Source organism: Glossina fuscipes, unplaced genomic scaffold (assembly GCF_014805625.2).
Source record: "Glossina fuscipes isolate IAEA_lab_2018 unplaced genomic scaffold, Yale_Gfus_2 28, whole genome shotgun sequence".
NCBI lineage: Eukaryota > Metazoa > Arthropoda > Insecta > Diptera > Glossinidae > Glossina > Glossina fuscipes.
In genome coordinates, this window is record NW_023998423.1 from 1372161 (window position 1) to 1399931 (window position 27771).

A 27771-nucleotide genomic window follows, 5' to 3' on the forward strand; every position below is an offset into this window, starting at 1 on the left:
TGACAAAATACGAGGTGTCATCGATATCTATTATCGAAAATAAGGCGTTGTGTAGTGAGTGACTGCTCAAAGAATCGATTTTCAATAACGTTTATCTTTGGACCACAACGTGTATATCAAGTTTCTTAAAAATATATCAAAAATTGCGGATGGTTGGTTAAACACAAAATGGTTAGACAGACGGACATACGGATCAAAACCACTGTCTGAGTTCGTTGTTATTACAAAAGCGACAAATTTGGAAAGTTGATATTTAGAAAACATTATCAAGCATCTTTCCCTAAAAATATGCGAAGAACAATAAAGTTCGCCTAAAAGTATTTCAAAACTACGCACTGGGAAAGTAATAAAGGCAAATGAACCTTCGCCATTCTTGATCTGTTAATATCCTAAGATAAAGGCAGCTATTGCGGTTAACAAAAAAAATTCAACAGATACACTGATTAACCTAAATATCAGAACGAAATCAATGTTCGCGAGCGATTTTGAAAAGCAGAGGGTTTATTAAGGGCAAGCGAGACATGAATCGTCGCAATCAAAGGAAGTAATTGATCAAGTGTGCGCGAACTCACTAACGTGATATGCTAACACTTTCGTTTCTTGTTCTTCCCTACACAACTTGAGGCAGGAAGGAGCATTAGGGCTGTGCCAATAGGTGCAACACACAGAAGGACTTGGACTAGAACGCCACTTTGTTATACCGACCGATTCTAAGTTTGTTTGTTCGTCTGCCCGTCTAATTTTCGAGTGTTCAGTCCACCGGTCGCAAAGACGAAGGCTGTTGAAATGATTTGGTTCGAAACACTTTTCCGTCCCATCCCGTATAACAAGTTATTTTGAAAAGTCTTTGTATGAGTAATTGTATTAAGCAAATTTATGTAGGGTAGTTAACGGTGAACCGTGTCCCCCAATAGTGTTTTTACTTATTTTTGTTACTTTTTAAATTCAATTCAGCGAAAATAATAAGGAGAAAGATTGAGATCAGGTTTGTATTCTCAGATAACAATTAAGATACGTAGGCGTAGTGTCAGCAAAAGGTAGATGGACAGACACGCAAGGCCAAACCCATTCCATTATTAATTTTAACTTTGAAATGTACAAATGTACGCATTATAAACAATTAATGTACACCTGCAAGAAATTATGGATGCATCTATCATAACTGTAAGTACAATTGGCAAAGATTTTTCGCTAAAGACTTTATTAACCTGAATATGGGTCATTTAGTGAATTCAAAAGCTTTTGTTATCTTCCTGTGAGTGGCTTTATAGGGCATAAACAAACTCTATAACGTTGCGGACACACAAACCGATCAAATGAGAGCTATAACATGTACTTTTAAAACAAACCGGCGGAACACATCAACGCGATTGTTCTTTTATTTCGAATAATGTGTCAAGCCATTTTTATTTAAAAACGATTACTTGTAAACGATCCATTCCTCGTTTTGTAAAAATTAGATTGCGAAACACTAATTTTTAGACACTTTTCTTTGCATAAAACTTTTGTTGTTTCACCAGTAACATGAATACAAACTAGAGAGAGTTCGAGAGTTTATTCGGGTAAACCAATAACTTGATGCAACCTGAAAGAAAACAGACCAATGAAGTTATATCCCATGGTCTTGATGACAACCTAACGTAGGCATTTTTGAAAATTATACGATTATTGAAATTTTCTTCCAATAAATTGATTGTGTATGGATTTGGATAGCTTATCGCGCAATTTTGTTGACAACGGGTATTGTCCAAATCGAAATCCTCTAAGTCGTTTTACAGAAAACCTACAATCATGTTCCTGCAGCGTAGACGGTAACTGAGATGCTCTTATCATTTTGAAAAATGAGGTTCTTAACCCAAAACTCACGACATTCTTGCACACCTGAAGCGCTTTTAAAGGCAGAAGTCATGTTTCCTTACGCTCAAAAGGTAATTTTTCTTTTTATTTACGAAGCCATCAAACATGAGCTTCATTCTACATGCTACAAGCATGACCCAAGCAGCTTCATTATTTGTGTAATAAATTTGCGCAATTCCTATACCGCGGCACAACAAACAAGTAATATTGAACACGAATGTAAATTTTGATGGCCATCTCAAAAAAAAAAAACATTGACGGTATGAAGTCTGAAAAATTTGTAGTCGTTTTTTTAAAAACCCCACACTAATTATAAACTATATACCGAGAAGTCGGTTCGAATTTAATTTTTTATAATTTGAAAAAATTTGCCTGCGACGACTGAATGCAGTAAAAATCGCACTTCAGACAGTACAAAAGAGAGCGTTTCTTGTATGTACGTATATCTGGAAGCTTCAACAACATAATTATGTTCGTTTTTTGTGAATACACTTATAGCTTTTATAAGAGGCGGAAACCAAACTTCGCTAGGGCTTAAGTAATAGTATTATAGAACCACTCTTCACTTGTTCATATAATGCTTTTGAAAGGCTTATTACGGGCTACATTCATTATCATTTTCGCCCTTCGGTCAAGACATGCCATTGTACCAAATTTCGTCAAACTATCTCAAAAACTGCGAGCAACAGTTTGAACACAAGAACACAAAACGGATAGACGGACAGACAAGCTGCCCGTGAAAATGGTTCTGCATCGATCGTTATAATGAAAGATGGGTCTACACCAATTCCTTTTAGGTGTTTCATACATTCGCACAAACTTAATACGCTCTCCTAACGCCAGTGATGTAGATTTTAACAAGTAACCGAATATTTACAAAAAGTGATCTAATAATAAATTCATTGAACAGAAGAGAGCAAAGTGGAGGAAGGGTTGGACGGACAGATAAGCTTAGATTAGCTTAGAAAGTGACTCTGCCACTTTCCATCTCATGTCTATCTCAAGTCTTACTAGATGTTGCATACATCCAGTACACCTCTGCACCATAAGCTCTGTTGGAAATATAAAAACTGCAATTTGCCCTATATACACCTAGGTTTGTTTGCCTTTTGATACGTCTGCACTAGTCAAAATAATGAAAGAAGAAACTATAAAAGACGATGAGGAATTTTTAATGAATTCCTGAATACCTGAACAACTTTCCTAGCTAGTCTCATTTATGGTTCTGATAACTTGCCCCCCCTGCAATAAGCGACTCCATTTAGAACTGAAGAAAAAATGTTTTTAGCTTTAGGAACGTACATGTAATTGGTGAAAAGATGTCGAACTGAAAACTTTGTCATACGTATGCCTTGCCTTGGGTTTGGAAGCGAAATAAAAAAATCTTCTTCCTCTCTAATATTGCGGACATCAAAATGAACAAATATGTAAAATATTTTTATAGACTATTTCTTTTTCAATTTAATTCTGCACAAATGTTTTCATAATTTTTTGTTTTTTCATTTTTTCCGCGAACTGAAAATCTATTAAATTTTCATACTTGAAGTTTATTAATTGGACTTTCTTAGCTTTGATTTCTTTAACAACTATTCAGTGCACACTTGCACAATATTCACAATTGATTGTACAGAATATTTATTGCTTTTATTTATTTATTTATTATTTTTTTGTTTTTTGGAAAGAAAATTATTCTCGAATATTTTGAATATTTTCCATATGAATCACAAATGTTCGCTTTACAGTTATTGCACCTACGCGAACGGCGTTGACTCTATATATAATAAGCGTATAAAATAAGAAAAACTTTTCAACATTTCTTAATTTGGTCGAAACTCTCAAAATCTCATTTTCTTTTGCAAAAAACACTTCAAACAAGACCATCCGCAGGCTTGCAAAAAATTTGTGCTATTTATGGTGAAGATGCTGCAATTGGCAGCAGCCTGCAATTGGTTTCCTCGTTTTCGTTCTGCAAGTTCCTATGTTCGAACGGTCGTTGATAAAGTAATTGAAACTCTTCAAAAAATTGAAGCAGACCCACAAATTTCATTTTATGGGTTTGATAAGCACTGATCAAAAAGTATTTTGAATCATTTTTAACAGGCTGGCTACAACAAAAACGGAAATTTTGGGGGGGGGGGGACATGAATTAATGATAAAAATTTTAATGGTTCGAATTTCCATCTGTGAATCGACCCACTTTGAGAATGTGATGGAAAATAGATAAAAGTGTACAAAGTGTGGCAAGTACCGGATTGATCCCGCAAAGTGTTTTTAGTTGGATTAGAAAGGTGCTCTGACCTGGCTGTATCATCGACTCTACTTAATGTTAACAAATTTTGCAGTTCAAAGCGCGCAATCGAGGGCAATGGCTTGCTTCAGCTTCAGCTTCTTCTTGCATAAGAAATACTAGAAGCATCATAGTTATGGAAAGATGGTTTTACCAGAAAAATAACAAGAGATTTTCGACCAAAACGACAAGGCTCATGTAAAATATAAGAAAAATTCGTTTGAATGTCGATGCAAAGGCCGCGACAAACCTTTTCCCTTCATCTATTATTTGATACTCTAAGATTATGAAAAATTAATTGCAATTCCTTCCGCTCGCAAAAGCATTCCATCGAACAACTTTCTTAAACTAGTGCAATAGTAATGAAAGACTTTCGGGAAATCACTTCGCTAAGGAAGTAAATGTACTCAGCTTTAAAAGCATATCCGCTCAATGCGGCCATGAGTCCTGTCTGTTAAAAAACGCATAAACAGGCGATAGGGAAAAGGATTCAAACAAGCCTAAGAAGTGACGGTTCAAGCATTTCAACCATCGACAAAGAAGTGAATACACCTATTAAGTTCTAGTGGGATTTGTGGAAAACCGAATCATTGCAACCAAAATCTTAACTTATGTACGATCGAACGGAAGATGAACTCCTGCAACATTTTCGTTAAAGTAAAATTACTGCAGGCTTACTTTTTAGTCCTAAGAGTTTCGAATTAAAAAAGTCTCTGAAGAAACTTGAAGCCATCTTTAAATCATTGTAAGAAGACGAGATGGACTGGAGGCGTGGCTTTAGTTCGCTATGGCGATGTGGTTCACTTTGAAGGCGAGAAGGTACAATTTAATGAATACTTCCCGTTCCGTTCCCTAACATGTAGAGCTGATTTTTCCTATGGACAATCTTCTTTTTAATTTCGTTAATTTTCAATTACCCTAACAATGTATTATGAATTTTGTCTTTTTTTTTTTTTTTTTTACGACTTATTTAAACTCATTAGCCGTTTCGCATTAAGAAGAAATGAAATTGTGACCAGTGAATTAATGAAAGTTAAATTATTATCCAAATTTGCATTTAGTTAAAGCCAGTTAAAAACAGTAAGGGAATAACCGTAAATGACGTCCACATCTCTGCGTCATATACATTTAGATGCTCGCCCGTGTAAGGCCTAATGATTACGTGTGAATGAATAATAAAATAAACAAACAAATAAACACAAACTATTCTTAGCTGGAAATGTTATCGACCCTTCGGTAATCATATATTATTCATCAATTCATTCATTATTAAGACTTTGCTATGTGTTTATATTGCGTCACACATAAGGTAAAAAAGTAATAAAAACATGAAATAAAAAACATGAATAATCACAAGCATTTAAAAAACATATGGTTTGCTATTATTGTTGATGTGCTTTCGCTATATGTACAAGTACGATCTCTGTTCATTATAAATATTCAATATTCAAAATAGAGTCGATGATGCAAGTAAAATGATATGATACTCACCGTAAAAACTGGCTGGAAGTCCATTTTTTTTATATATGAAAGAAAACGTAAAAATAAAACCACTTTATATATATACATATATATATATATATATATATAGACCGTTAGGAACAAAGATTGATTTTAACTTGCTGTTGTTGTTAGTTTTACGAATAATAATATCTTTTTAAAAGAAGAAAATTATTTTGTTTTTTTTTTTTTTTTTTTTATTCTTACAAAGATTTGATGTTTGAATTTCTTTTGCTTATTTGCTTATATTTTATTATTATAAACTTTGCGGTTTTTTAAAAAGCTTAATGCACACACTCATGAAAATTTACTCCCTTATTATTATTTTTATGTTGCTCTTTCGCTGTAAATGAGAGAAGAAATGATTTCTCGCTGTAAACTGATTATTAAGTTCTTTTGCTTGCTTTAAAATACCGTTGTTGTTTTTTTTTTTCTTTACTATACTAGTTTTATAGAAAAAATAGAGATTTTATTGCAAAATAAAAATATATATATTTTGAGAAGACTTTCTTTGAAAATGTTTTTTACATTGTTTGCTTTTTTTGTTTTCATTGTTGTTCCTTTAAATCCCGACCGATGCATTAAACATGCGCTGGAGATGTACAAATTAAACGCAATGAACACGCACACACAACACAAGCTAGGCAAAAACGAACTGAGTAAGGTGGCTGTCAACACTTTACTCAAGAAGTTAAAAGGGGTTGAGCGTATGTGCTTTTTTTTTTGTTTGCTTCGCTCGGAACAAAGAGAAAGTGAACTAAGCGCTTACTAATAATTACTAGGAGAGTGTAGGTGTTATGTGCATTGTGTGTCTGGATGTGTGCATGTTTTCGATCCGTTATTGGGATTTTAGTAAAAAAAAGAATTACTATGCAATTAATCGCATGAGGAATATAATGTACATACGTAGCCATACGTTTGGCGCAGTATTAAATTAAATATTAAGCAAGCACACACATCGACAACTAATGTCAGATGTCGTCGTAGATGAGAAAAACAAAAAAAAAAATAAAAATTTAGGCAAAGAGTAAATCTTTTCGATATTTGTATATGTTTATTTGTTTTTGTTGTAAAAAATATTTTCATATATTGAGAGCTAATTTGAGGTCAACTATCGGGTTAAAATTATTTACATATCCATCGTATATGAATGCAAGCACGCATTTGTGCAAAATTGTTTCTTAAACATTTTATATATGTACATACATATATAAGTATATATGTGTATGTGTATATGGGTGCGTGTGTGGATGCATGCATGTTCATTTTTTTCGAAATATTCGAAAGCATATATAGTTGTATTGGCCCATTTTTTTTTTTTAATTTTAACAACTTTTTTCTCCGTGCAATTTTTCCTTCTTCTTCTTCTTATTTTGCTTTCATCCCATCTAAAAGATTCTCGTTAACGAGCGAGAACAATCACATAGACAACGAATAGATAAATTCTTCCATAGTACGCACACGTTTACAAATTCTTCTACTTATCTATATATATTTGCATATGTTTATATATATATATATATATATATATGTCTATTTATTATACATTTTTATACACTATTTTTTTTTTTAAACGTCACATTGTGCGTCTTACGCATATTTTAAAGATGCTAATGCTGGTTTCATTTATGGATCCATTTTTTTTTTTAGTAATAATATCGAATTTACTTTAAAATATATTTCGGGCATTTCTTTCTTATATTTTAATTTAATGCTTAATACCCAAAAAAAAAACAAAACAAAAAAACAACAGAAGAAATTTGTTCTAATATTGAAGTTTAGTTAACCGGTTAACCAACAAACAAACTGCTTAACAGCGGAAGAGAAAATTTATACTAGATTCAAGCATATCGAACCCTATTACCGTTACCATATATTTATATATATATATATATATATATATGTATATATAGTATATATATAAAGTATTTAGCCACTCGACACTCGACTCATTTCGTTTCTTCCAGTTTGTGTTTAAAAGTTCTCCCTAAAATTTTTAAAATAGAATATCAGCTGTGAAGAGGCGTACGAAATGCAACAACAAAGACAACAACAATAACTATAGTATTGCACTGTGAAAGCTCTTGAAGGTGGTGTTAAAATTTAACATTTGCCATCATCTTAATCGAAAATTGCCGAGCGAGAAATGCTTTCTATGAAGTTTGTGTCTTTTTTTTGTTTTTCTGTTTTGTTTTAATTTTCTCCGTCAGCTCATAGTATTTTACTTGTTTTGTCTCTCTATATATTTTTGAAAGAATGCACAGACACACAACACCGTTAAATTTGAAACATAAAAAATACTGTATTTCTAAAGAGACAAAAGGCAACCCTGTTAAGAAAAATTGTGTGAGAATTTGCAATCAATATAACCGGATCGACTACTAAGAGCGTATTCTTAAATACTTTGTTTGCTTCTTTTTTTATATTCTCATCCTCCACCGTCTTCCTATTCTAAAGCTTACAAATTAAAGATCCACACAAAAAAATGTGGTCTCCGTCAGCGTAAAGTTTTGAATTGATTTAAACCTGTCCGGCCAAAGTGCTGGCCTTTGATGTAAGCTAAACTTGGTAGCAGATCAAACTTGAAAAGCGACACAAGCCTACTTGATGAACCTCATAAGAGATAAAGAGTTAAAAATTATAAGCTATAACATATATTGTGGTCAAAAATTAAGACCAATTTAATTTTAGCTGTCTTAAATCACTTTATTATTCCAAATCTATTTCTTCACCTTCAAAATAATCCGCCTCATACACTATGCACTTATGGCGACGTTTTTCCTATCCTCGAAACACCTGTTACAGTCGATTTCAAAACTTTCTGTGATTTAGCTTGTATCTCTCCAATCGAGTGAAAACATGTTCTCCTCAATGGTCTCTTGAGTTTAGGAAATCGCCTGAGATCGTATGGAACAAAATAAGGTGACTACGGTGGTTTTGCAACGATATGAGCTGAATTTTTAACGAAATGTTCTCGAAGAACCAACATAGGAATTAAGCGATGTTGTTGGTTTGTTCGCCAATCGAGGTTTGGCGTATTTCGGATCCAAAATATTAGATCTTTTAAAATGTGGTTGACTTTTTGACAGCAACAGCCTGAGCAAAGTTCCCAGTTGTTAACCGAACATGGAACCTTTGATTTGTTGGCCGTGCCGTTTATCAATAGAGGTTGATGGCCGCCCGGGACACTCTTCATCTTCAACCCGTTCTCGGTCTTCTTTAAACTGTTTATAACACTTATAAACATCAATGTCCACCAAAGTCTGCTCGCCAAAGGCTCTCTCCAAAATCCTGAATGTTTTTGCGCACGAAATTTCCCGTTTATAGGAAAATAAAGTTTCTTCAATTAAGTAATCTTTCCAATTAATTAAGTGGAAAAATTCAGACCGATGAGGGAATCAAAATCATCATTTCTTTTTATCATCTTAGAAGATCCCTCAAATATTCCAATTAGCACCCAAAAGCCGTTATGGATCTTAAAGTTCTTTGTGAACTTCCTGCTAATATTACTTAAAACAACAATTACTTAAAATTGTAACCGACTTTTCCTGGAAGCTACACTTCCGAACTCGCCTTATTTCGAAACTATAGCTACACAATTGCATTCTCTAGCGAAGCGCATAGGCTTTTCTGTTTGGCCAAGTTTTTTTAGAAGAAAACAAATAAAAACACTATAGTGGAACCCAGCGCGCCATTGAATATCCTAGGTCAAGCGGTAGTTATTCATATAACGACTTTTCGAACTGAGATGTTATGTAGGAAGTGGTAGAAGAAGTGGTCTGAAACTGTATTCAATGGCGTTCGTCTTTCAGCCAAATTTTTTCGTTGTAGCAAATACCTGCAAAAATTAGGAAATACAGATTGAGCGAAAGAAAGCAAAACGGATAGATAAGCTTAGATCGATTAAGAAAAGGAATATATATCCATCGGCGTAATAAAAGGTCGCTCCATCTCAAATCCTTTAGAGTATTGCATATTTCTGCGTACACTTAATTTAACCATGCACCACAAGTGGTGTAAGGTGTAAAAAAAAATTTCTTACCTAAAGACGATGCCATTTCCTCCAAACTAAAATTAAAAAATGTTGAGAAATTTATTTTCCTGGAACAACTCAAGCAAAGAGCTGGTATTTGAAAAACTGATTTTTTCGCTATAGCTCTTTTGAGTATATCAAGCATATCCTCTTCGATTTTGCTAATATTTCCGAAAGAGGATGTAATTGTGACGATTCCATGTCAGGGACGTAGACAGAATAAAAGATTCCTATAAAACCGTTTAGTACACGGTTATCGTAAGAGATAATATGATCACCTTTTAGATTCCAAGCTGTGCAAACCAAGCCAAGATATTGAGAAGGATTTGTCGATAAGACACCAATTTCAAGCAAACCCTTGCATCCTTTGAGCCGAACATGCAAAGTTAGTAAAAAGAAAAAACTTGAATTTTTAACAAAATACTCTGTGTTAAAGTTTTTCTTTAAATTCCCAGAATACATGTATTGTGCCGCTTTGAGAATAAGCGTATATTCGTTCTCATTTGTTATGCATGTATTGTGCCGCTTTGAGAATAAGCGTAAAACTCTGCTTAAATACTGCTTATGCAGTTCAGAATACGATCCCTTTCGCTCCTGATTGTCATTTTACATTTCACGTTCTCACTTTTCAATCTCTTCATAAATGACTAGATTTCTTTTCCAATATTGAACTTCTCCCCATATCCAGGCAAATATTTTTTACTGGTCACAATAAATTTGCTACCTATGCTAAAAGCATATTGAAGTTGATCAAGGTTGAAGAAGGCTAAAGAAAAATTTGTGTGTAATTTTTGATTTAGGTTGAGATGGTGGGTACCAGACATTCAAATTAATATATTATTAATTTATATTTATGATGTTATTTATTGTCTTACTTATTTCTTAGTGATTCTAACGGTTTTACCTAAATTTAGTAAACGCAAACGCATTTTTTATGTGATAGGATAGGATAGCCCTATATAGTGGGTCAATATGATCTTTTTAAGTTTAAAAATGGCAATCAAGCAGTGCTACTAAAGTGTGACTACTAATAAGAAAGAACGTTAAGAAAATTAATTAGAAAAGATGAAAAAATTACAAATTCGCGTACTCTAGTTGATGCGCTACCATACTACGTTTTATATCTTCTAAAGAACGGCAACCACTTAATGCTAGAGTATCTTCGAAATCTTTTTTGAGCACAGCAAGCATACCTCTGACACCGGCTTCGCCATCACAAGCTAAACCCCATAGAGCTGGGCGACCTACGAAAACCATCTTGGCACCCAAAGCTAAACAAAGTAACAAATTAGTTGACGATATAAAGCTTCATCAAAAGTTTTTAAATGAGTGCAGTTCACCTAAAGCTTTAAATATATCACTTCCTTGTCTGACTCCACCGTCTAACATAACCGGCAATTTATCGCCGACCGCTTTAACAACCTCAGGCAAAGCTTCAATTGAGGCAGGCACATGATCTAACTGCCGCGCACCATGGTTTGAAACAATTATACCGGCGCAACCAAATTCCTGAGCCATAATTGCATCTTCAGCGGTAAGGACACCTTTAACAATGACCGGCAAATGTGTTAGCTTAACTAACCATTCAACATCTTTCCAGGTGAGAGCCGCATCAAATTGACTGGTTACGTATTTATTGATACCAGAAGTACCCGCTTCACCTCGCACGCCATCTGATTGCGTAGATTTGGTGACAAAATTTCCCAAACACAAGTGCGGTGGTAAACTAAAATTATTGCGTATATCAGCCCAGCGTTGACCAAAAATTGGAGCATCTATGGTAAGCACAATAGCTTTGAAATTTTCCTTTTCCGCACGCCTTACAAGCTGTTCTGTTATGGAACTAAATTTAAAAATAATTTACTTTGCAGCAACACCTGTAATCACTGTGAATAAGTACCGATTTTTATAAACATATAACTGAAACCATTTATACGTGTTGGGGGCCGCCTGAGCAACTTCTTCAATCGACGTCGTGGATAGGGTACTTAGTATAAAAACGGAGCCCATTTTGCCTGCGGCCTTAGCATTCGCTACTTCACCATCTGGATGGGCTAACTTTTGCATAGCCGTTGGTGCTATTCCCACAGGCCATCGGAGATGCTTGCCAAAGATCTGGCAACTTGCATCTAACTGAGAAACATCACGCAAACATCGCGGTCTTATACGTATTCTAGCGACAATTTTTAAGTTAAGTTAAGCACTCGTTACTCATTACATACGAAAACATGTGTACCTGTTAAAGGCTTTTCTATTTAAATTCAAAGTAAATTCATCGCCTGCTCCACTACGATAATAATCCAAAGCCGTCTTTTCAATGACCTTAAAAGCCTCATTCTCGAAATCTTTTAAACACACGAAAGATGTCATTTTGCCAATGGAAACTAAAACTAAACTAATCAAAACCTTTTATTTAAATATTACTCATATTTATTAACGTCAGAAAGCAGCTTCTCTATGAAGAAGATAAGGCCCGTTATCAAATAAATTTGCAAGTAACAGCCTCTTATGTTGCCTATGTAAGTAAAAAAAACTATTTATAAGTTCCTCTTTATGATGTACGAAGAAAGAGAGATTGTTTTTAATCTAGGTTTTGCAAAACACGAAAAGAAAGAAAAGGTGTAAAAATGGGAGTGGACATTATGTAATAAAAGCGGTCCTTTAATTTAAAAAGAGATCTAAACGCCCTTTTGTAACATTTAAGTGTGAAAAGTGGAAATGAAAGTCTCCGAAGTGTCCTAAAATATATTTTCACAAGAGAAAAAATCGATAGATATTCAAATTCCTATTGCCGTTGTTTACATATAAAAATTGCTTCAATGGGAATGGGAAGCAAGCAAATATGACCGAGCTTGCAACAATAAGATTGTGACGATAAGAAATGAATCTAGTGTTTATGCACTCTTTGTATTTATTTGCTATTTGTTATACCCTACACGGCTTGAGTTATAAGAAGTTAAGTTTATGCGATGTATGCAAGATGTACAAGGGCTTGAGGTAAGGGCAAGTCATATTATATCGATAGATTCAGAACCCCTTTCAAGGACAGTTTGTCTGTCTATCCGTCACACAAATGCTAATCAAACCTCTACGAGATGTGATCGCCTGGATAATGTGCCAATAGAAACGCAAGTCAAAGTCAGCGAAAATGAAAGGTTGAAAGAAAATAAAAGACTTGATAAAATCGAAAGTTTAACAAAATATGCAGTACATTGAAGGGAATCAAAGTAAACAAGCTTTTAACATGGTCGACCAAATTCTGAAGGATGACTACAGGCCACAGTCTTTGAGATATTTTGATGAAATGTGGTACACTGCCGTGCCTTGGCCCAAGAAGGAACTGCATTAAAAATGAAAATGGTTCGGATCAGGATATTTTTCCAACTTTTTCCCAAATAAAGCCTTATTTTGAAAAGCGATTACGTGAGTAATTGTACGGTGTTTTAAGATGTTTTATGGCCCACTTTAGCTGTTTTGTTTCTATTATAAAGTAAAATGTAATGTTCTGTCCGTAACTACATGAAATCAGCTGATTTAAATATAACCGCATATATTATCGGCTTAGTTAACAATTGTAATATAAATCTTCACACATAGGATTTTTTTTAAAAAAAATTAATTCCAAAAACTTGCGGTTCTTTTAATAAAAAAAATTTTACGTCGTAGCACTAATCAAAAGGTGCTCAGAAAACCCGCCAAAGTGAGCCAATTACAAAAACAAAAAATTTGACGTGTTTCACCAAGAGCAATAATGAAGTATTCCGCTTCAAATTATTCTTCCTCGAAAAAAATGTTAAGAAATTGAATTTATGAATTATCTAGAGGTACTTTCAAAAGTCTCTCTTGCATCCAAAGAAAAAAAAAAAACTATACAAATTTTTAATATATTTTTCCTCCAAAGACGGGAGATAATTTCTACAAAGTTATATATATAGAATAGTTAAATGGAGTAGAGTCAGCAGTGGGGGTTAATATCCAAGCCCGCTAAAACAACTGCAAGCACACAGACTTTTTCGCGCTTCGTATAAGCTTTGAATTCCTTAGGCGAAACAAATGGTTTTAATCATTGACGAAAAAAAACGTCTACATGATTATGTATATAATCGAACTGTGCAGTCAGCACCTGAGGAAAATACCCAAGGCTGTACGGGATGCCATACTACATCCAGTGCGCCAAACACGTCACGTTTCTCATGAGTTTGTAATTTTTTAAGAGGAACGATTAGCGGATTTTGTAGTAAATCGCTGCAATAAAAACAGATTTTTTTACGTAATGAACAAATAATTAAATTACATTAGAATTTTGAACTTACTTGTAAACCATGCCATGTGATACTATAACGGATTGATCGTCACTTGCAGATGCGAACAATGGATAACGTAAATGAAAAGCAACATTACGAACAGCACCTTTATGCAGGCGCATAGTTTGATACGGCTTAGTTGACAAATCCAAGTCAAACCATAACATTTTTTTATCAAAAGTAGAAACTAAAAGGTTATCACCCTTCGGATGTATACACATGCCAGATATCCATTTTGAATTAGTTAATAATTTTTTGATTAGTTCCTGTTTAACCAAATCGTAGATACGTATATTATGCTGGGTCTGTAAGTATTAAGTAAACAGTACTGAAAAGAATACATTTCGCGAAAGAAATAAAAGTACCGCCACAAAGAAGCACGGTTTGATGGGATGGAACAGAACGCATTGAATGAATCCTTTACTTTTGTTAAAAGGTATCTGAGAACGTCTTTTGGATAGTTGATGAATTAAAGCCGAACGATTGGCTCCCTCTGGCATAACTGTTGCAAAATAATCGCCTCTACCGTGCCAAGTAACCTGTCGTATCACCTTAAAATGCGTAAGTATTAAACGTACGCCTTTCTCCTGTTCTTTTGCGTCAGCAGTCGCCCACTGGACAGCAGTTTTAATGCGCTCGTTTTCCATTGCGTCAAGTTGTGGAGCTTCAGATAGCAACTCGTCGGTTTTCTTAACCAACATTTTATCACCAACCTTAGGATTAATTAACAGTAAACGATTACCAGAGGCAACCGCTATTATAGAGAGCTTAGGATTGGGACACCAAGCCACACTACGCACTACATCTTCTGTTTCGATAGTACGTATACAACGGCCAGTCGCAATCTCCCAAACTGAAAAAGAAAACCTTTTTAAAAGGAAGTTATTTTAGAAACTCATTATAACTTACTTTTAACAGTTTTATCATCCGATCCCGAGACCATGTATTCACCTTTGGGTTCCACGCTAATTCTACGTACCAAGTCTTTATGGCCTTCATAAATCATACTCTCCACGGTAGGGAACGGTTGCAGATCTTTAGGCGACGGCAATTTCGGTATTAAATACTCAGCGTCTATATTTAACTTAACTCTTCTAGCTCTAGGGCATAGGTAGAGGTCAAGACAACGTAAGAATCTCTCGCGCAAATAACGTGGATAAGCAGGAACTTCGCGCAGAGATTTATATTTCTGTGGCATGAAATGCAATTTTCGCTTATGAGGTTCCTCCTTCAATTTCAACCATTCTCTTTCTTCTCTTTCATCAAACAAATACTCAGGCGGAGGATTATAGGATTCAGCATGACCAGGCAAATCTCGTTTCGGTGCAGAAACTGGGTCGTGTATACGTCGCATTGCCTCGCGGCCAGTATCTGTCTCCCAAAGCATATAAAATTTAGGTCCCCGTTTAGCTTTACGCTCCTTCTCCAACTCCTCGGTTGTCTTCATCCAGCCCATCTTGAGGGCGTGCACCATACGACCAACTTTCTTTTTCTCTGAAACCGAAGGTAGAAATGATCTCTTGTGGTCAGGGACGTTTTTTATAGGCATTTTCTCCACTTCTCTTGTGAACCAATCGATCCAAGGTTCATATTCATCGTGCTCAGGATTCGGTATGCGTGACGAATTAATGCGTTTAATTAATTCGATATCAGCATCCGTTAATACTACCTCTTGTCCAGTTTGAGGATCTTTAACAGTACGCCAAAAGTTGGGATCTTCTATTTTACGCAAGAAATCGTCGATTTGATCTCCTTTAGGAGGTTTAATAATTTTTTTGGCATCCCAATCGTACCCAATGTGCCTATACTCATCATACCAATGCATAGGTATATTGCCGACCGTATTTCGTATATCTTCTTCATCGGAAGTATCTGAATTCTCGTATTCTTTGCCAATTTGATACTTTTTTAAGAGATTTTTCCGTTCTTTCGATTTTGGCGAAGTTTTCAGTTCTTTACCAAATTCCTGGAGGACAGAAACCTTAGATTTACAGAGGGTGGACGTGGAAGGTTGAACATCCTCCAATTTTTGATTGTTTTTCTTTGCAGATTTCTTAGTCTTTTCAATTTTCTTAGATATTATGGTTTCCTGTTCTTTATCTTCCAAATCTTTTACCCCATCTTCATCGCTTGTGGAAATATCTTCAATCTCGGCTTCATTTATTGAGTCGTCATCGGTGTCATTACTAACATTTTTATCATCATCCTTAACATTCTCTTCGTCAGAAAACTGCTCGTCGCCGCTTTCAAATTCCAATTCAGTGCTACTACCACTATTGCCCGAATGAAATGTTTGATCGATGCCCTCATCAGCATCACTACTATCTTCGATAGCATCATCATCTAGTGTTTGCAACAAATCCTGAATGTGAAACCAAATTATTTAAGCAAAGGGAGGGATAACAATATTATTCTTTACCTCTTCTTCATTATCCGTTAAGGTGCCATTCTTTTCAGCTTCTGAATTTAATTCATTTGGTACTTCATTTTCAACACCCTCAGACTTCCTTTTCCTAAATCTTTTAATCATTTTTAATTTAAAAAGCAAAAATGCTCATACACAAAAATGCCCTTTTTACACAAAAAGTTTTATCACACGTGTTGACAGCAAAGAACACTGTTGACAACTGAAGTAGTTTCAAAGAAATTCGCGGTTTTTTCTTTGTGATTTTTTATACGGTATTGCCAGATAATGCAATAGCGAAATGAAACAATTGAAATTCTTTATAATAGATTATTAAAAATCATTATCATAATTATTATCATATGAAAATATATATATTATATATACTATATATATAATTTTATTTATTCCGCATATTGATTTTTTTTTTAAAGATACCGCCGAATAATATAATTTTCAACGTTTAGATTTTTAACCGTATTCCCATGAACCCAAGATATTTTGTGTTAAATTAGCTGAAACTGTTCTTAAAATTAAATATACTTTTGATATAAGCACAACAATTATTAGCTAGAATGTTGTGAGAGTAGTGCTGCATGAACATGGGCTTAGATGTATTGGTTTTAGTACATTAAAAATGTTATATTTAAAGTAAATAAAAATTTTTTTTAACGTACTGAAGAAATTTAGTTTTTTACAAAAGAAGGGGAAAAAAGTCAAACAAATGCTTTTAAGAGGTATTAAGGAAATCCGAAGTGCTCTTTGCGGGGACTAAAAACGAAAACGTCTAGTAAGTACATAAAAGTAAACACAAATTCATCTGCCTATGTTGACAGCCTCGTCAGCCATTGCTATTTCGTCGGTTGGCGCTTTGCTGCCCTTCTTTTTGCCTGAATACCACAGAAACAAAACACCACAAGCGATGTTGACCGCAAATGTAAACCAAGCCAAGTAAACACCGTAACCGTAACTAAAAAAAGGAAAAAAATTTGTTTAAAAAATTTGTCAAATATTTAAATTTAATCTCAAGAAAAAAATTAGCGATTAGTGATCGGCGCAAGTGCTCTTGTATATCCCATATATATTTAATAAATAAGAGAAGCGTTTTTTTTTGGACATGATCAAGCTGAAATCATAGAAAAACTTGTTCAAAATTGACAGTTGACTTTTAAAATTTTTTTTAAAACCCACAGGGTATATTAATTAGAGCGGATATATGCAACACACAGAATGACTAAAAGTAGACCCTTTTACTACACCTTTTACTACACTAAAGGATGCAGAATGATTTTTCAAATCGCTCTAAGCCTGTCTGTCCGTCTGTCCAGGTATTTTTGTGTTCAAACTGCAGGTCGCAATTTTTGAAAAATTTGGTACAGTGACTTGTTTTGACCCAAGGACGAACACTATTGAAATTGATTCGAGTCGATCCATTCTTGCAACCACTCCCCATATAACGTTCTATTATGAAAAGTTGTCATATGGAAAAAAATTACAATTTTCAAAATTTCTAGGCAAAAGTGATAAAGAAGTAGTAGTAGAAAATCTTCGAAATTCTGAAAACATAAAACTCACTTAATTTTCATTTCTTTTTTAACTTGTTCCCGACACTTTGCTGCTTGAATTATGTACACATACATGGGTAACTAAATATAAAATTTGATTTGTCTTTTGATAATTGTAGACTCGTTTCATAAGAATTGAAAACAAAACAACGCTTTTGGTAGGCTACTAGTATTTAGTGAATACAATGGCCAAATTGCTTAGTGTTTGATTATCATTACTAAGCGATCTCGGAACAGCTGTTAGGACCAAGTCTAAGTTGTATGTGTTGTTCGGAACAACGACGTCAGGAATCTAGATAAAGACGCCGGGCAATGCGTCGTAGGTTGTGAGACTAGGAAATACACACTAGTCTCACAACCCATTCCCTTACAATAAGCAGAATATGAAAACGGAATAATATATTTTATAAGAAAAGTTGCAAAATTATACTTTTTTTAAATTTCATTAATAAAATAAATAAATAAATATGCATCCATTCACATATCAATCTGAGTTTTTAGTAAAAAATTCCATACAGCAAAATGAAATACTTGCCATAGAAACATAAACAAAATAAAAATGTTGCGGAGAGTATTTTTTTGGGTTGTTGTTCATTTTCATGAGCAAAGATGTGCGGTTTTTGTTTAAATTCATACAAAGATGTGCGTTTTTTGTTCATATTCATAAAAAGATCTGCGTTTTTCGTTTACGTATTCATTCGTCGCCATATTAATTATTATTCGCCGTTATTTTTCTGCTTATGCAAGAGCAATGGAATCTGAGGGGAACTTTTCTTTATTGTATTGCATATGCATATGATTTTATCCAAACGATTTGAAGAACTATTATTGAGAATTTGAAAAAAAAATTTCAAAAAAAGCCCATGTAATGGAAATCATGATAATAATAAACCGCCAATGTAATAATGCGTGCAATATGCGGATTGCGTATGCGTAGTAAGCAGTAGCATAATGACATTCTAAATTGGTATGAAAACTTTGAATCAGCTGGGGACATTTTTTGAACCCCTTCTCACAGAAGAGGTCGAATTTCCAATATTTCCTGATGAAAATTACGTGATAATAGTAAATTGACAGAGAAATTTTTCTTAGCAAATTTGGATCACGTAGGTATACCACCGCATATAAGGATTCTCATGAAACGTAAACTCTCATAAGGAAAAAAGCCTAGTTGTAAATTTTTCTGTGATGAAAATTTGTTCATAATAATTAATAAATAAAAAAATTAAGTGGTCTTAATTTCAACGATGTTTCAACCATTGACGGAAAAAGATCTCTACAAGATTATGTACATAATCGCATTGTGCAGTCAGCACCTGAGAAAAATACTCAGAGCTGTACGGGATGCCATACTACATCCAGTTTCTCATGAGTTTGCAATATTTTGAGAGGAACGATTAAAGAATTTTGTAGTAAATCTGCTGCAATAAAAACAAATTTTTTTACATAATGAATAAATAATTAAATTAAAACAAAAAATCTACTTGATCAGCGCTCGAGTTCTTTTGAAAAATGTTATGAGTAGCTCTAATTAAACGACTGGATTGGTTTATCGACTGGGATCGTTCTTCTATCAAAGAATTAAGAAGTGAAACTTGATTCGTAGTATAGAAAATATTTACATTTTCATAAAATAAATGGCAACTATTTCAAAAAATTTAATAACTTTTAAATATTATGTGCTACTAACGTTAATTCTGCGCCGTCGGGATAAGCATAGAATAAATGCTCTTTGGTATAATCCACGGAGGCAAACATAACCTGTATAACCACCAGAGCCGTCGAAGCAGCTACCAAATTTATGCCGCCCGCCAAACGTTTAAACATGTAACGGGGATTTTTAAAAGTGTAGAAGGAAAACACCGAACCCAAACACATAACGAAAACAGTGATGCAGGCGAAAGAAGCCTGCGATCTGATGTAGTCTAAAAAGGGAAAATAAAATAAATAAAATAGATAGATCAACTTTATCCCTTTGCTAAGGTTAACATAAAAAATAGCTCATTTTTCTATACACTTTTGAATTTGAATTTTGCTGATATTATTTTTAGACCATATTCAAATTTTCCCTATGGAAATCAGTGAGGAGTATGCAATCAACTATTAAAGCTTGCGTTTTTTATATTTCGTCTTATAAAAAACCGATCGATTGAGCGACAGAAGGACAATTTTCTATCAACATTATATTTACTTTGTCGGATACCTGAAGGAGATCTTTGATTGTTGTAAACGGAATGACAAAACTAATCTACCTTCTCGTCATCAGATATTGAATAAGGAAAACTAAAATTTGATAGCATTTGTTAACCTACCCATTAAAGTATAATCGAATCCGGGATCTGTACGCAATTCGTTCGCATTCGGAAACATATCAATGTATTTGCAGCGTCCTACAGAGACAAAAAGATGTTTAAATATTAATTAAAGGAAGGAATATTAATACTTACTGTTGGGAATATAATCATAGCCATTCGCTTGTCTGCCTTTTTTGGGAGGCTTGGGTGGTACCAGTTGTAATATAACACGATCATCGTTTAGTACAAATGCCGGTAATCCTAGGTCACGCGCAAAGGGCCAAAATAGTTTCGGAACAAAGCGTTTCTCATTCCAACCTTCAAATATTGCAGCCTGAGCAGTTTCCGGTATGACAAAGTAGTAATGAGTGGAATTCACTAAAACTTTTTGTAAAGCTGTCCCAAAGACCCGAAGGCCTTGTATACTCCGTATGTCTAATGGATCTATGGGTATTGGCTTAGCTTCTATGGGATCCAAATCATTACGCGCTTCGGTTGTAGAGAGAACAATAGATTGAAAAGCATTTTTGAATGCCTGAAATTCCGTTTCTTCGTTCCGCACCCAATGAGCAAACATACGTTTTCGGGCTGTTTCGGTAAAATTAACTAAAGGTTTATCTACGATCAGTGAACTGAATTCTTCTATAAAATCCAACTTTGAACAGTTCATTTTGGCTTCATGCAATGTACTAGGATTCTGATAGGCAATTGAGGTGAAGTTACGCACAACGTTGGCAGAAGGTAAAGCGTTTGGAGTGACTGTGAAACGGCAAAAACGCCACAGACCCGAGTGTGAAGACATGAAAAAGCGACGCGTTTCAGGTATAAAAATGCCTAAAAGTATAATTTTATAAGTAAAAATAATATTAAATAGTCGTTGAGCACAGAGCATTTAAGCCATGACAAACGTCTGATTCAGCTCTGCCATTCCCAGTAATTCTTTAACATTTCATAAAATAGATAAATATTAAAAAAAGAGTTACATTTTGCATAAGAGAAAATGATAGATGTGCTTTAATGATTAAGTCCCATGTGAACTTTCACGTCTTCATGGCCTATTTCAGGTTTTTGCCTCCCTCTTTTTTTTAGGTTTCACTACAAATAACGATTTTAACTCGACTTTTCCTTCCCAAAAAATACGCTAACTTTACTTAATTAGTTTACATTTTTGGACATGTCAACCTATTCAAGAACAAGAATAAAACAAACGTGACTACCACTACCGTATGGTAGTGTATATAAATAAACAAAGTTATTAAAGGAATTAAAGAAAGAATATAGATATGTGTGTTAAAAGTCCATAAGGAGCAAGGATCTGATATGCCCCCATACTTTACTACTATTATCGTTATAGTAAAGAAAAAACTTCTTTTAAAGATAGACTAGATGATTAGTCGAATCACTTTATATTGATATTCAGTTCTCTACGCAGAAGTCCATACGATTAGACGCTCCGAAAACGAGACTTGAGAAGGTCTCGCCATTCTTGAAGGTACGTATTTAATCGCAGGAATGTGTCCTTAATTGCATACTGGAGCAGTAGGTTTCTTAAGAACCCGTTGATGTGTTTCTGCGGTATGACTAAGGCGGATGCTTGCAAATGTTTTAATCTTGATTTTCTCAATTGATCGATTCGATATAGGGGTGAAATGAGATTAGGATTAACACGCGAATAGTGTGCAGTGCGTCAATGTCGATTTTTTCCGTCAATTTTTTTCTAACATATCTTCGCGCCCCCGTTTCTGCCACAGTCGCATCCTAAAGAAATAGTCTTAGAAGCTTATACTTTACATTCGGCTGAGAGCTTAAGAGTTCTGGAGGCAGTCGGCACTATTCCTCTGAGAGCAAACCCATTCTGTCGACAATCAGTATATATATTTCAGGCTACAAAAACTCAATAACCATCGTAGAGCAAAGCGTCCATTCGAGGAGTCGGTTTGGTTTGGACTACTTACCATATAACGCCTTATTTTGAAAACATGTGATATTAATAAATGTAGGATGATGTATGGATGTATGGATGTGTGGATGGGTTAATGATACGCCCTTTACGCCGGCACATTTGCGGGAACGCAGGCCCTGGCCGCATAGCGTCTTAAATTGGTACTGTCTGCTAAGAATGTTGCCATTTTTTGAAAGTGGTTCAAAATAATTTTTTTTCTATTAACTTTCTTTCCATCTAAAATAATGGTCAAGAAACCTCTATTTTTGGACTGTTACAGTGCCCTAGCACCTTAAGATGAGCAACAATTTTTTTTTTTTACTTTTTTAGATTAAGAGAAGTCAGTATAGCAAGTGACACTTTGTTTCAGCGCTTTTGAGTACCTTTTGTTCTTTTGAGCAAGAATTGCTAACCCGATGAAAATCGAAGAAGCTTTCCTTTAGTTGTCATTCCACAAGGTTCATGTTTGATCATTAAGCTTCGTAATAAGTGTACGCAGGGAATTCATTTGTACAAATATTAAATGTTCGAAGTTAGCTACCGTATCTACTTAAGTTTACTTAGACTTACTAGTACAGCTTTCTCTGAGCGGTTTTTTTTTTTTGCTTACCACAATATTTGTTCATTAAAATGCTTACCACCAGTCCCGGTTATAATAATCCAATGGTCAGTTGCTATCGCTACAATCCACATAAGCAGCGACAAAACCATTAAACATGAGCAAGAGAAAAGAACGCGTCGTTGAAACATGTACGCTTTCATTAAAGGACGTCGTGCCTCTTCACGGCCAATTGTCGAAGTGGATCCGTCTCCGTGGTGCATATTGATCTATTTATTAACTATTTGTTGTTTTTGAAAAAAAATTTTGTTTTTTTAATTTTCAAACACTTATGTTCTTTATTTACTTTTTAGCAAGAAAAATTCTTAAATAATTCTCCAAATTACTATTTAAATAAAAAAAAAGAACAAATTAAAACACAAAAGTGCGCCACGGCACACGTTTAAATACCCTATTTTGCCCTACACGTATTCATGTAATGAGCTTTTAAGTTAAGCAATCGAAAATGGGGCCTGATCCGAAGCATTTTTAAGGATCTTCTGAAAGTTGAACACAAGAATCCAAGACGGACAGACAAGTTTATATCATATCACAAAGCGGTTCTGAATCGATGGCGGGTCTATCCTAAGCACTTCTGGGTTTGACCTACATCCGCACAAACGGAGTATACACTTGTACAACAAGCGGTGTGGGGTATCAAAGAAAGTTCAATATATTCGCACACATCTTTAGCACACTGCGCTTTTCAACGGTTCGCCTGCAAACAAACATTTTCATTTCCGTATACCACCAACTAAGCTGAAATTGCATACTGCAGATAATTTCAAATTGTTTATGTTGTGTGAAGATTAGGTAGATCTATATCTATAGATCTTGGGCAAACGAAATATACAAAGAATTAGTTACGACCATCTGTTTGGCTGTAATATGCGTTACGCTTTTTTGAAATTTTATGAAAATGTCGTAGAGATGGGTAAGGAGGACAGGTCATATGAAGCTTTACGCATTTGTTTTTTTTTTTTTTTTTTTGCATCAAACACATACTCTATACGATGAGATCTATAATGGGGGCAATTAAGTTAAGCTGACATCTCTGAGAAGATTTTGGATGCCATCCAATCGTTTTAGCATTATTAACATTTTTGCGTCCTAATTGTCTATTACTAACTCCTGAATTAACTTGCTTTTCCAAGGCGTAAGAGGAGAAAATTTAATTAGTCAGAAGACGAAACATTGAATATTTGAAAGAAAATATGAAAACATTTAATCATTTTAAATAATAGGTGGAATCTGGTTGTTCCAAAAATAGTCAGCTAGAAGAGTGCTGTGACGCACTAGTGGTTCTGGTTAGAAAAGGCAGTAGTCATAAAATGTCGTCGACGTAAACGTAGGCTTCACAAAATAGGCGCGACTTCATGCTCATCAAATTATGTAATTTTAATTATTAATGATGTCATTGGATTCCAAGAGGCCCACTTAGCTAAGAACAATTTCAAGTTAAAAGTCATTGTCTTGAGTAACATGTTTTACAAGGAAATACGCTGTCGACACTTAGTAGTTATAGGAGGGGGAAGGATTAAAATATCTTACTGACTGAAAATACACACAATCTAGTTCGTCTTAGTTAGTCATATATTTCGCTTCTTTTGTCGGAAAAGAATTGCGAAGGTGGATTGGCGAACGATCAGAAGGTACGCGTTAGGTAAGAGCAAACCGAACGTGGATATTATCATGAATCGAACAATGTATTGCACATTTCCCTCGCTTCCATATTTATTTTCGCTTTTTTTCAGCGGACTTGGGAAATATTACTAAGGGAAGATAGTCGGCTGTATTGCTTCCACCACAGAATACTATTTGCAGAAAAATGAAAAAGCGCGTTTTTCAGTTAAGTAATTTTGGTTTGATTTTTAGATAATTTTAGTTCGATATTTATATATAGGTAGAAAGATATCCGCTTTTTATCCAAACATTTCTTTTTCTAAATTTTAGCTTCTACTATAAATATCCGAAGACGAAATATGAAAACATATTTCAAAAATGTTTTTTTTTTTTTTTTTTTTTTTTTTTTTTTTTTTTTTTTTTTTTTAAATATTCCAAATACCTTAACGGACTGAAACATTTTGCGATCGTGATATCGACAAGAATATTCACTTTCCTGTCACAAGACTGATTTCCTCGTTAAATGAAAATATGCGCTCGCACAGTTAGACAGATGGCTGTGCTGTGCAAAATGCCGGGGATTTTCTGTTTTTCCTGTGTTTTTTGTTGAACGAAACTGTAGAACATTTTTTTTTTATTTTGCGATTTCTGTGTGTGTTACCAAATTGAAGGAGGTATACTAGGCTTGTTATTTCGTTCATAGGAACTAAAAACCCTATACATGTACATATATATATATATATATACACCTTATATGCGTACATAGGTATATATACATTATTATTTATACATATATAAATATAAGAGAAATATATATATATTCTACATGCATGTGCGTACGTTTGTGTGTATGCCTGTGTATGTGAATAGACAGCCAAATCGATGGGTATAAGCAAATCAATTCCAAATAGCAAAAATCTATACAAATTATCCGCAAGAGTGGCCCATTAGGTAAAGGATCGTGTCTAACAAGTCAATGGCGGATTCCAATCTCAGGTGCGGTTTGGCTTTCAATACGGACGAGCATATGATCTAAGTTATCCGGCAACCTTCAAAGCCATACTTTTGTAGGATTATTTACAAAATATTATATAGGGCTTTACGCCCTAAACACCATGAACAGATCCATGGTGCATAGTGTGCAATATGGTTTTTAGTTCAGCAAAGCACGCAAACACGTCGAATTTAATTCTATTTGCAAAGTTGGTTTATGATGCCTTATGCAAATCCATTAACCAGCTAACTGTGTTTGACGAATATATACGTCATGACCTGTCCATCCAACCTTGTCGGAATTCCTCATAAAATTTTATCATTATAAATAATGTGCTGTACAAAATATTTTTGCCATTTTGTCAAGTTGTTTCATTACAACCTAATTTCATATTAGTCGCACTCTGTATTTGAGTTCAGCATGCGAGTATGTCGCTAAAGAGGTCGGCACATTTAACTTGTTAAGAGAGGGAGAGAGAGAGAGAGAGAGAGAGAGAGAGTAGGACTATCAAGACATGCCCCTAAAATCGTTAACAAAATGATACTGACAGATTCGAAGATCAAAGTGTTTTTCTATTTACACCTATTCTCGCTTGCAATGATGGATATCTAAGATTCGTCCCAAGTCGAATATAAATTTATTTTTATTTTTTTGTTGTTGCTGTTGTTGTTCTGTGTTATGCTTGTCTAAAAAAGCAAAGGCGCAACTAGAAAAGCACGCTGCGGCCGACGACAAATGTATTTTTGAAAAAAAATCCGGACACAACAAGAGTAACAGCAAAAGTTTTACTTATAAATAATAAAAATAAAAGCAACAACACGAACAACAATAGCAGATATATTAAAATATAGGTAAAAAGTAGTCGTTTTTTACGTTTACTCTAAATTATCCGAAGAACTGTTGACAGTATTCCTTCCGCCTACAAAAAAATTCAAATCAAATGGAAGAAGAATTTTTTATGCTTTTTTTCGGTAAAAAGTTGATTAATTTTTGTTCTTTTATTTTCGTGTTTCTTTCTACAGTATTTTTTAAATTTTTATTAAGTAAATTTTGTTTGAGGTTCAATTAAAACAAAAACACAATATTCTATATCATTTTTTTGTTGTTGTCTTTTTAGTCAAATAACCAAAATAAATGCTTTCATAATTAATAATTTATACAAATCATTTATTTTTATTTTGTATTTTTTTTTGTCATCTTTTCTTTTGTCATTTTTTTTTTTTTTTTAGAATTTATTTTTTAAATAATTATTTATTTTATTTTAATCCAGTGTTTATGTTAACATTTGTTGTTCGCCGTTTTAATGATCCATATAAATATCTCATAAAGATTAGTCGTTAATTATGCAATTAATTACAATATTTTAATTATTAATATTTTAAATAGTTTCCCATTTTTCAATTACTTGCTTTTCGTAATGAAAGATGTATACTTTATTCATTTTTCGTTTGTAACTTTTTCATCTATAGAGTGTGTGCGACGCGTTATGGCATTCATGTGTGCCTGATTATTTTCAACGGTCTGTTAAACGTGACTTTTTCTAAACATTTTTCAAAAATGTTAATTTTTTTTATTTTACAAAAAGAAAATATTCTTTTTTTTCGATTTTTTCTCGGTATCACTCACGCTCGCATTTTCTATTAATCTTGAATTGTTTCAGTTCTTGCTAAAAACTAATTGAAAGATGCTTCATAGTACAGCTAGTAGACCGCCGCCGAAAAAAACAAAAAAAAATTACCACAAATATCCTCAGAGCGTAATAAAAAGATCGCTGATTGCTGTTGATCGCATGCTGTCGAAGAGCATGCATGACAAACAGTTGGTTGTAATAATTATCTCACCCAACCACACGTATACGCATCCAAATTAATTTTTTGCAAATTTTGCTCTTTTATAATATAAGAGTGCATCTCTCTCTCTACGTCGGTATTTTTCTTTTGGTTTCTTTCTCTTTATTTTTAAAGAATCGCATGGTTTTTAGAATTTTCCTTCAACGATGTAACATCTCTAAAATTTATTTTCTATTTTTCTTTTTATGCTATTTCCGTTTGTTTGTTTTTATTACACATTTCTGGGAGTCTAGCGACGGGTAGATTTTTTATTATCTATACGAGGTATTCATATTCACGTGCTTTCTTTGCCATATCAATGAAGAACAAATAGTCTGTAATGCATTTTTATTTCGCTGTTACAGATATTCGCACAACCATTGAAAAATACATAAATGATGGGCTCTTTAGATATGAATTTAGATGAATTCTCATAATTTTAAGAAGAGTTGTTGGTCTGATAAGAGAGTATGTATTGAGAAGTGCTTTTGTAATAACAAATAAATGGTCAGAGTTTAAAGGAACAGAGCTCGGAGGATAA

The 27771-nt window shown here is 34.1% G+C and overlaps 4 protein-coding genes across 7 annotated transcripts in view; all 4 read right to left on the reverse strand.

Moving 5' to 3' along the window:
* The window catches only part of LOC119636377 (regulator of G-protein signaling 17), a 38122-nt gene extending 32321 nt beyond the window's left edge, over window positions 1-5801 (reverse strand). Inside the window, exon 1 of the mRNA XM_038031690.1 lies at window positions 5636-5801. The gene's annotated coding sequence lies outside the window, so the exon portion shown is untranslated. The remainder of the gene's footprint in view (window positions 1-5635) is intronic.
* A 4731-nt stretch (window positions 5802-10532) lies between these two features.
* On the reverse strand, window positions 10533-12121 carry LOC119636552 ((S)-2-hydroxy-acid oxidase GLO1). The gene is made up of 4 exons (XM_038031953.1): window positions 11914-12121; window positions 11578-11850; window positions 11018-11520; window positions 10533-10948 (listed from the first exon to the last, which is right to left on the reverse strand). Exons 1-4 carry the CDS (start codon window positions 12045-12047, stop codon window positions 10752-10754), a joined length of 1107 nt encoding a protein of 368 aa, XP_037887881.1. The 5' UTR covers window positions 12048-12121; the 3' UTR covers window positions 10533-10751.
* Window positions 12122-13583: 1462 nt separating this feature from the next.
* On the reverse strand, window positions 13584-16593 carry LOC119636244 (ribosome biogenesis protein BOP1 homolog). Its single transcript, XM_038031519.1, has 5 exons — window positions 16401-16593; window positions 14891-16343; window positions 14347-14834; window positions 13991-14286; window positions 13584-13922 (listed from the first exon to the last, which is right to left on the reverse strand). The coding sequence occupies exons 1-5, from the start codon at window positions 16509-16511 to the stop codon at window positions 13769-13771; spliced, it is 2502 nt and encodes an 833-aa protein (XP_037887447.1). The 5' UTR covers window positions 16512-16593; the 3' UTR covers window positions 13584-13768.
* Window positions 16594-16801: 208 nt separating this feature from the next.
* On the reverse strand, window positions 16802-27373 carry LOC119636591. 4 transcript variants are annotated; one of them, XM_038032044.1, is made up of 6 exons: window positions 26811-27373; window positions 22825-23025; window positions 20398-21078; window positions 20263-20340; window positions 19641-19875; window positions 16802-17355 (listed from the first exon to the last, which is right to left on the reverse strand). In XM_038032044.1, exons 2-6 carry the CDS (start codon window positions 23006-23008, stop codon window positions 17202-17204), a joined length of 1332 nt encoding a protein of 443 aa, XP_037887972.1. In that variant the 5' UTR covers window positions 23009-23025; window positions 26811-27373; the 3' UTR covers window positions 16802-17201. The 4 variants fall into 4 exon arrangements, with proteins under 4 accessions (XP_037887972.1, XP_037887970.1, XP_037887973.1 ...); XM_038032042.1 differs by having other exon boundaries at window positions 26807-27372; XM_038032045.1 differs by lacking the exon at window positions 26811-27373 and adding an exon at window positions 26281-26395.
* Between the last annotated feature and the right edge of the window lie 398 nt (window positions 27374-27771).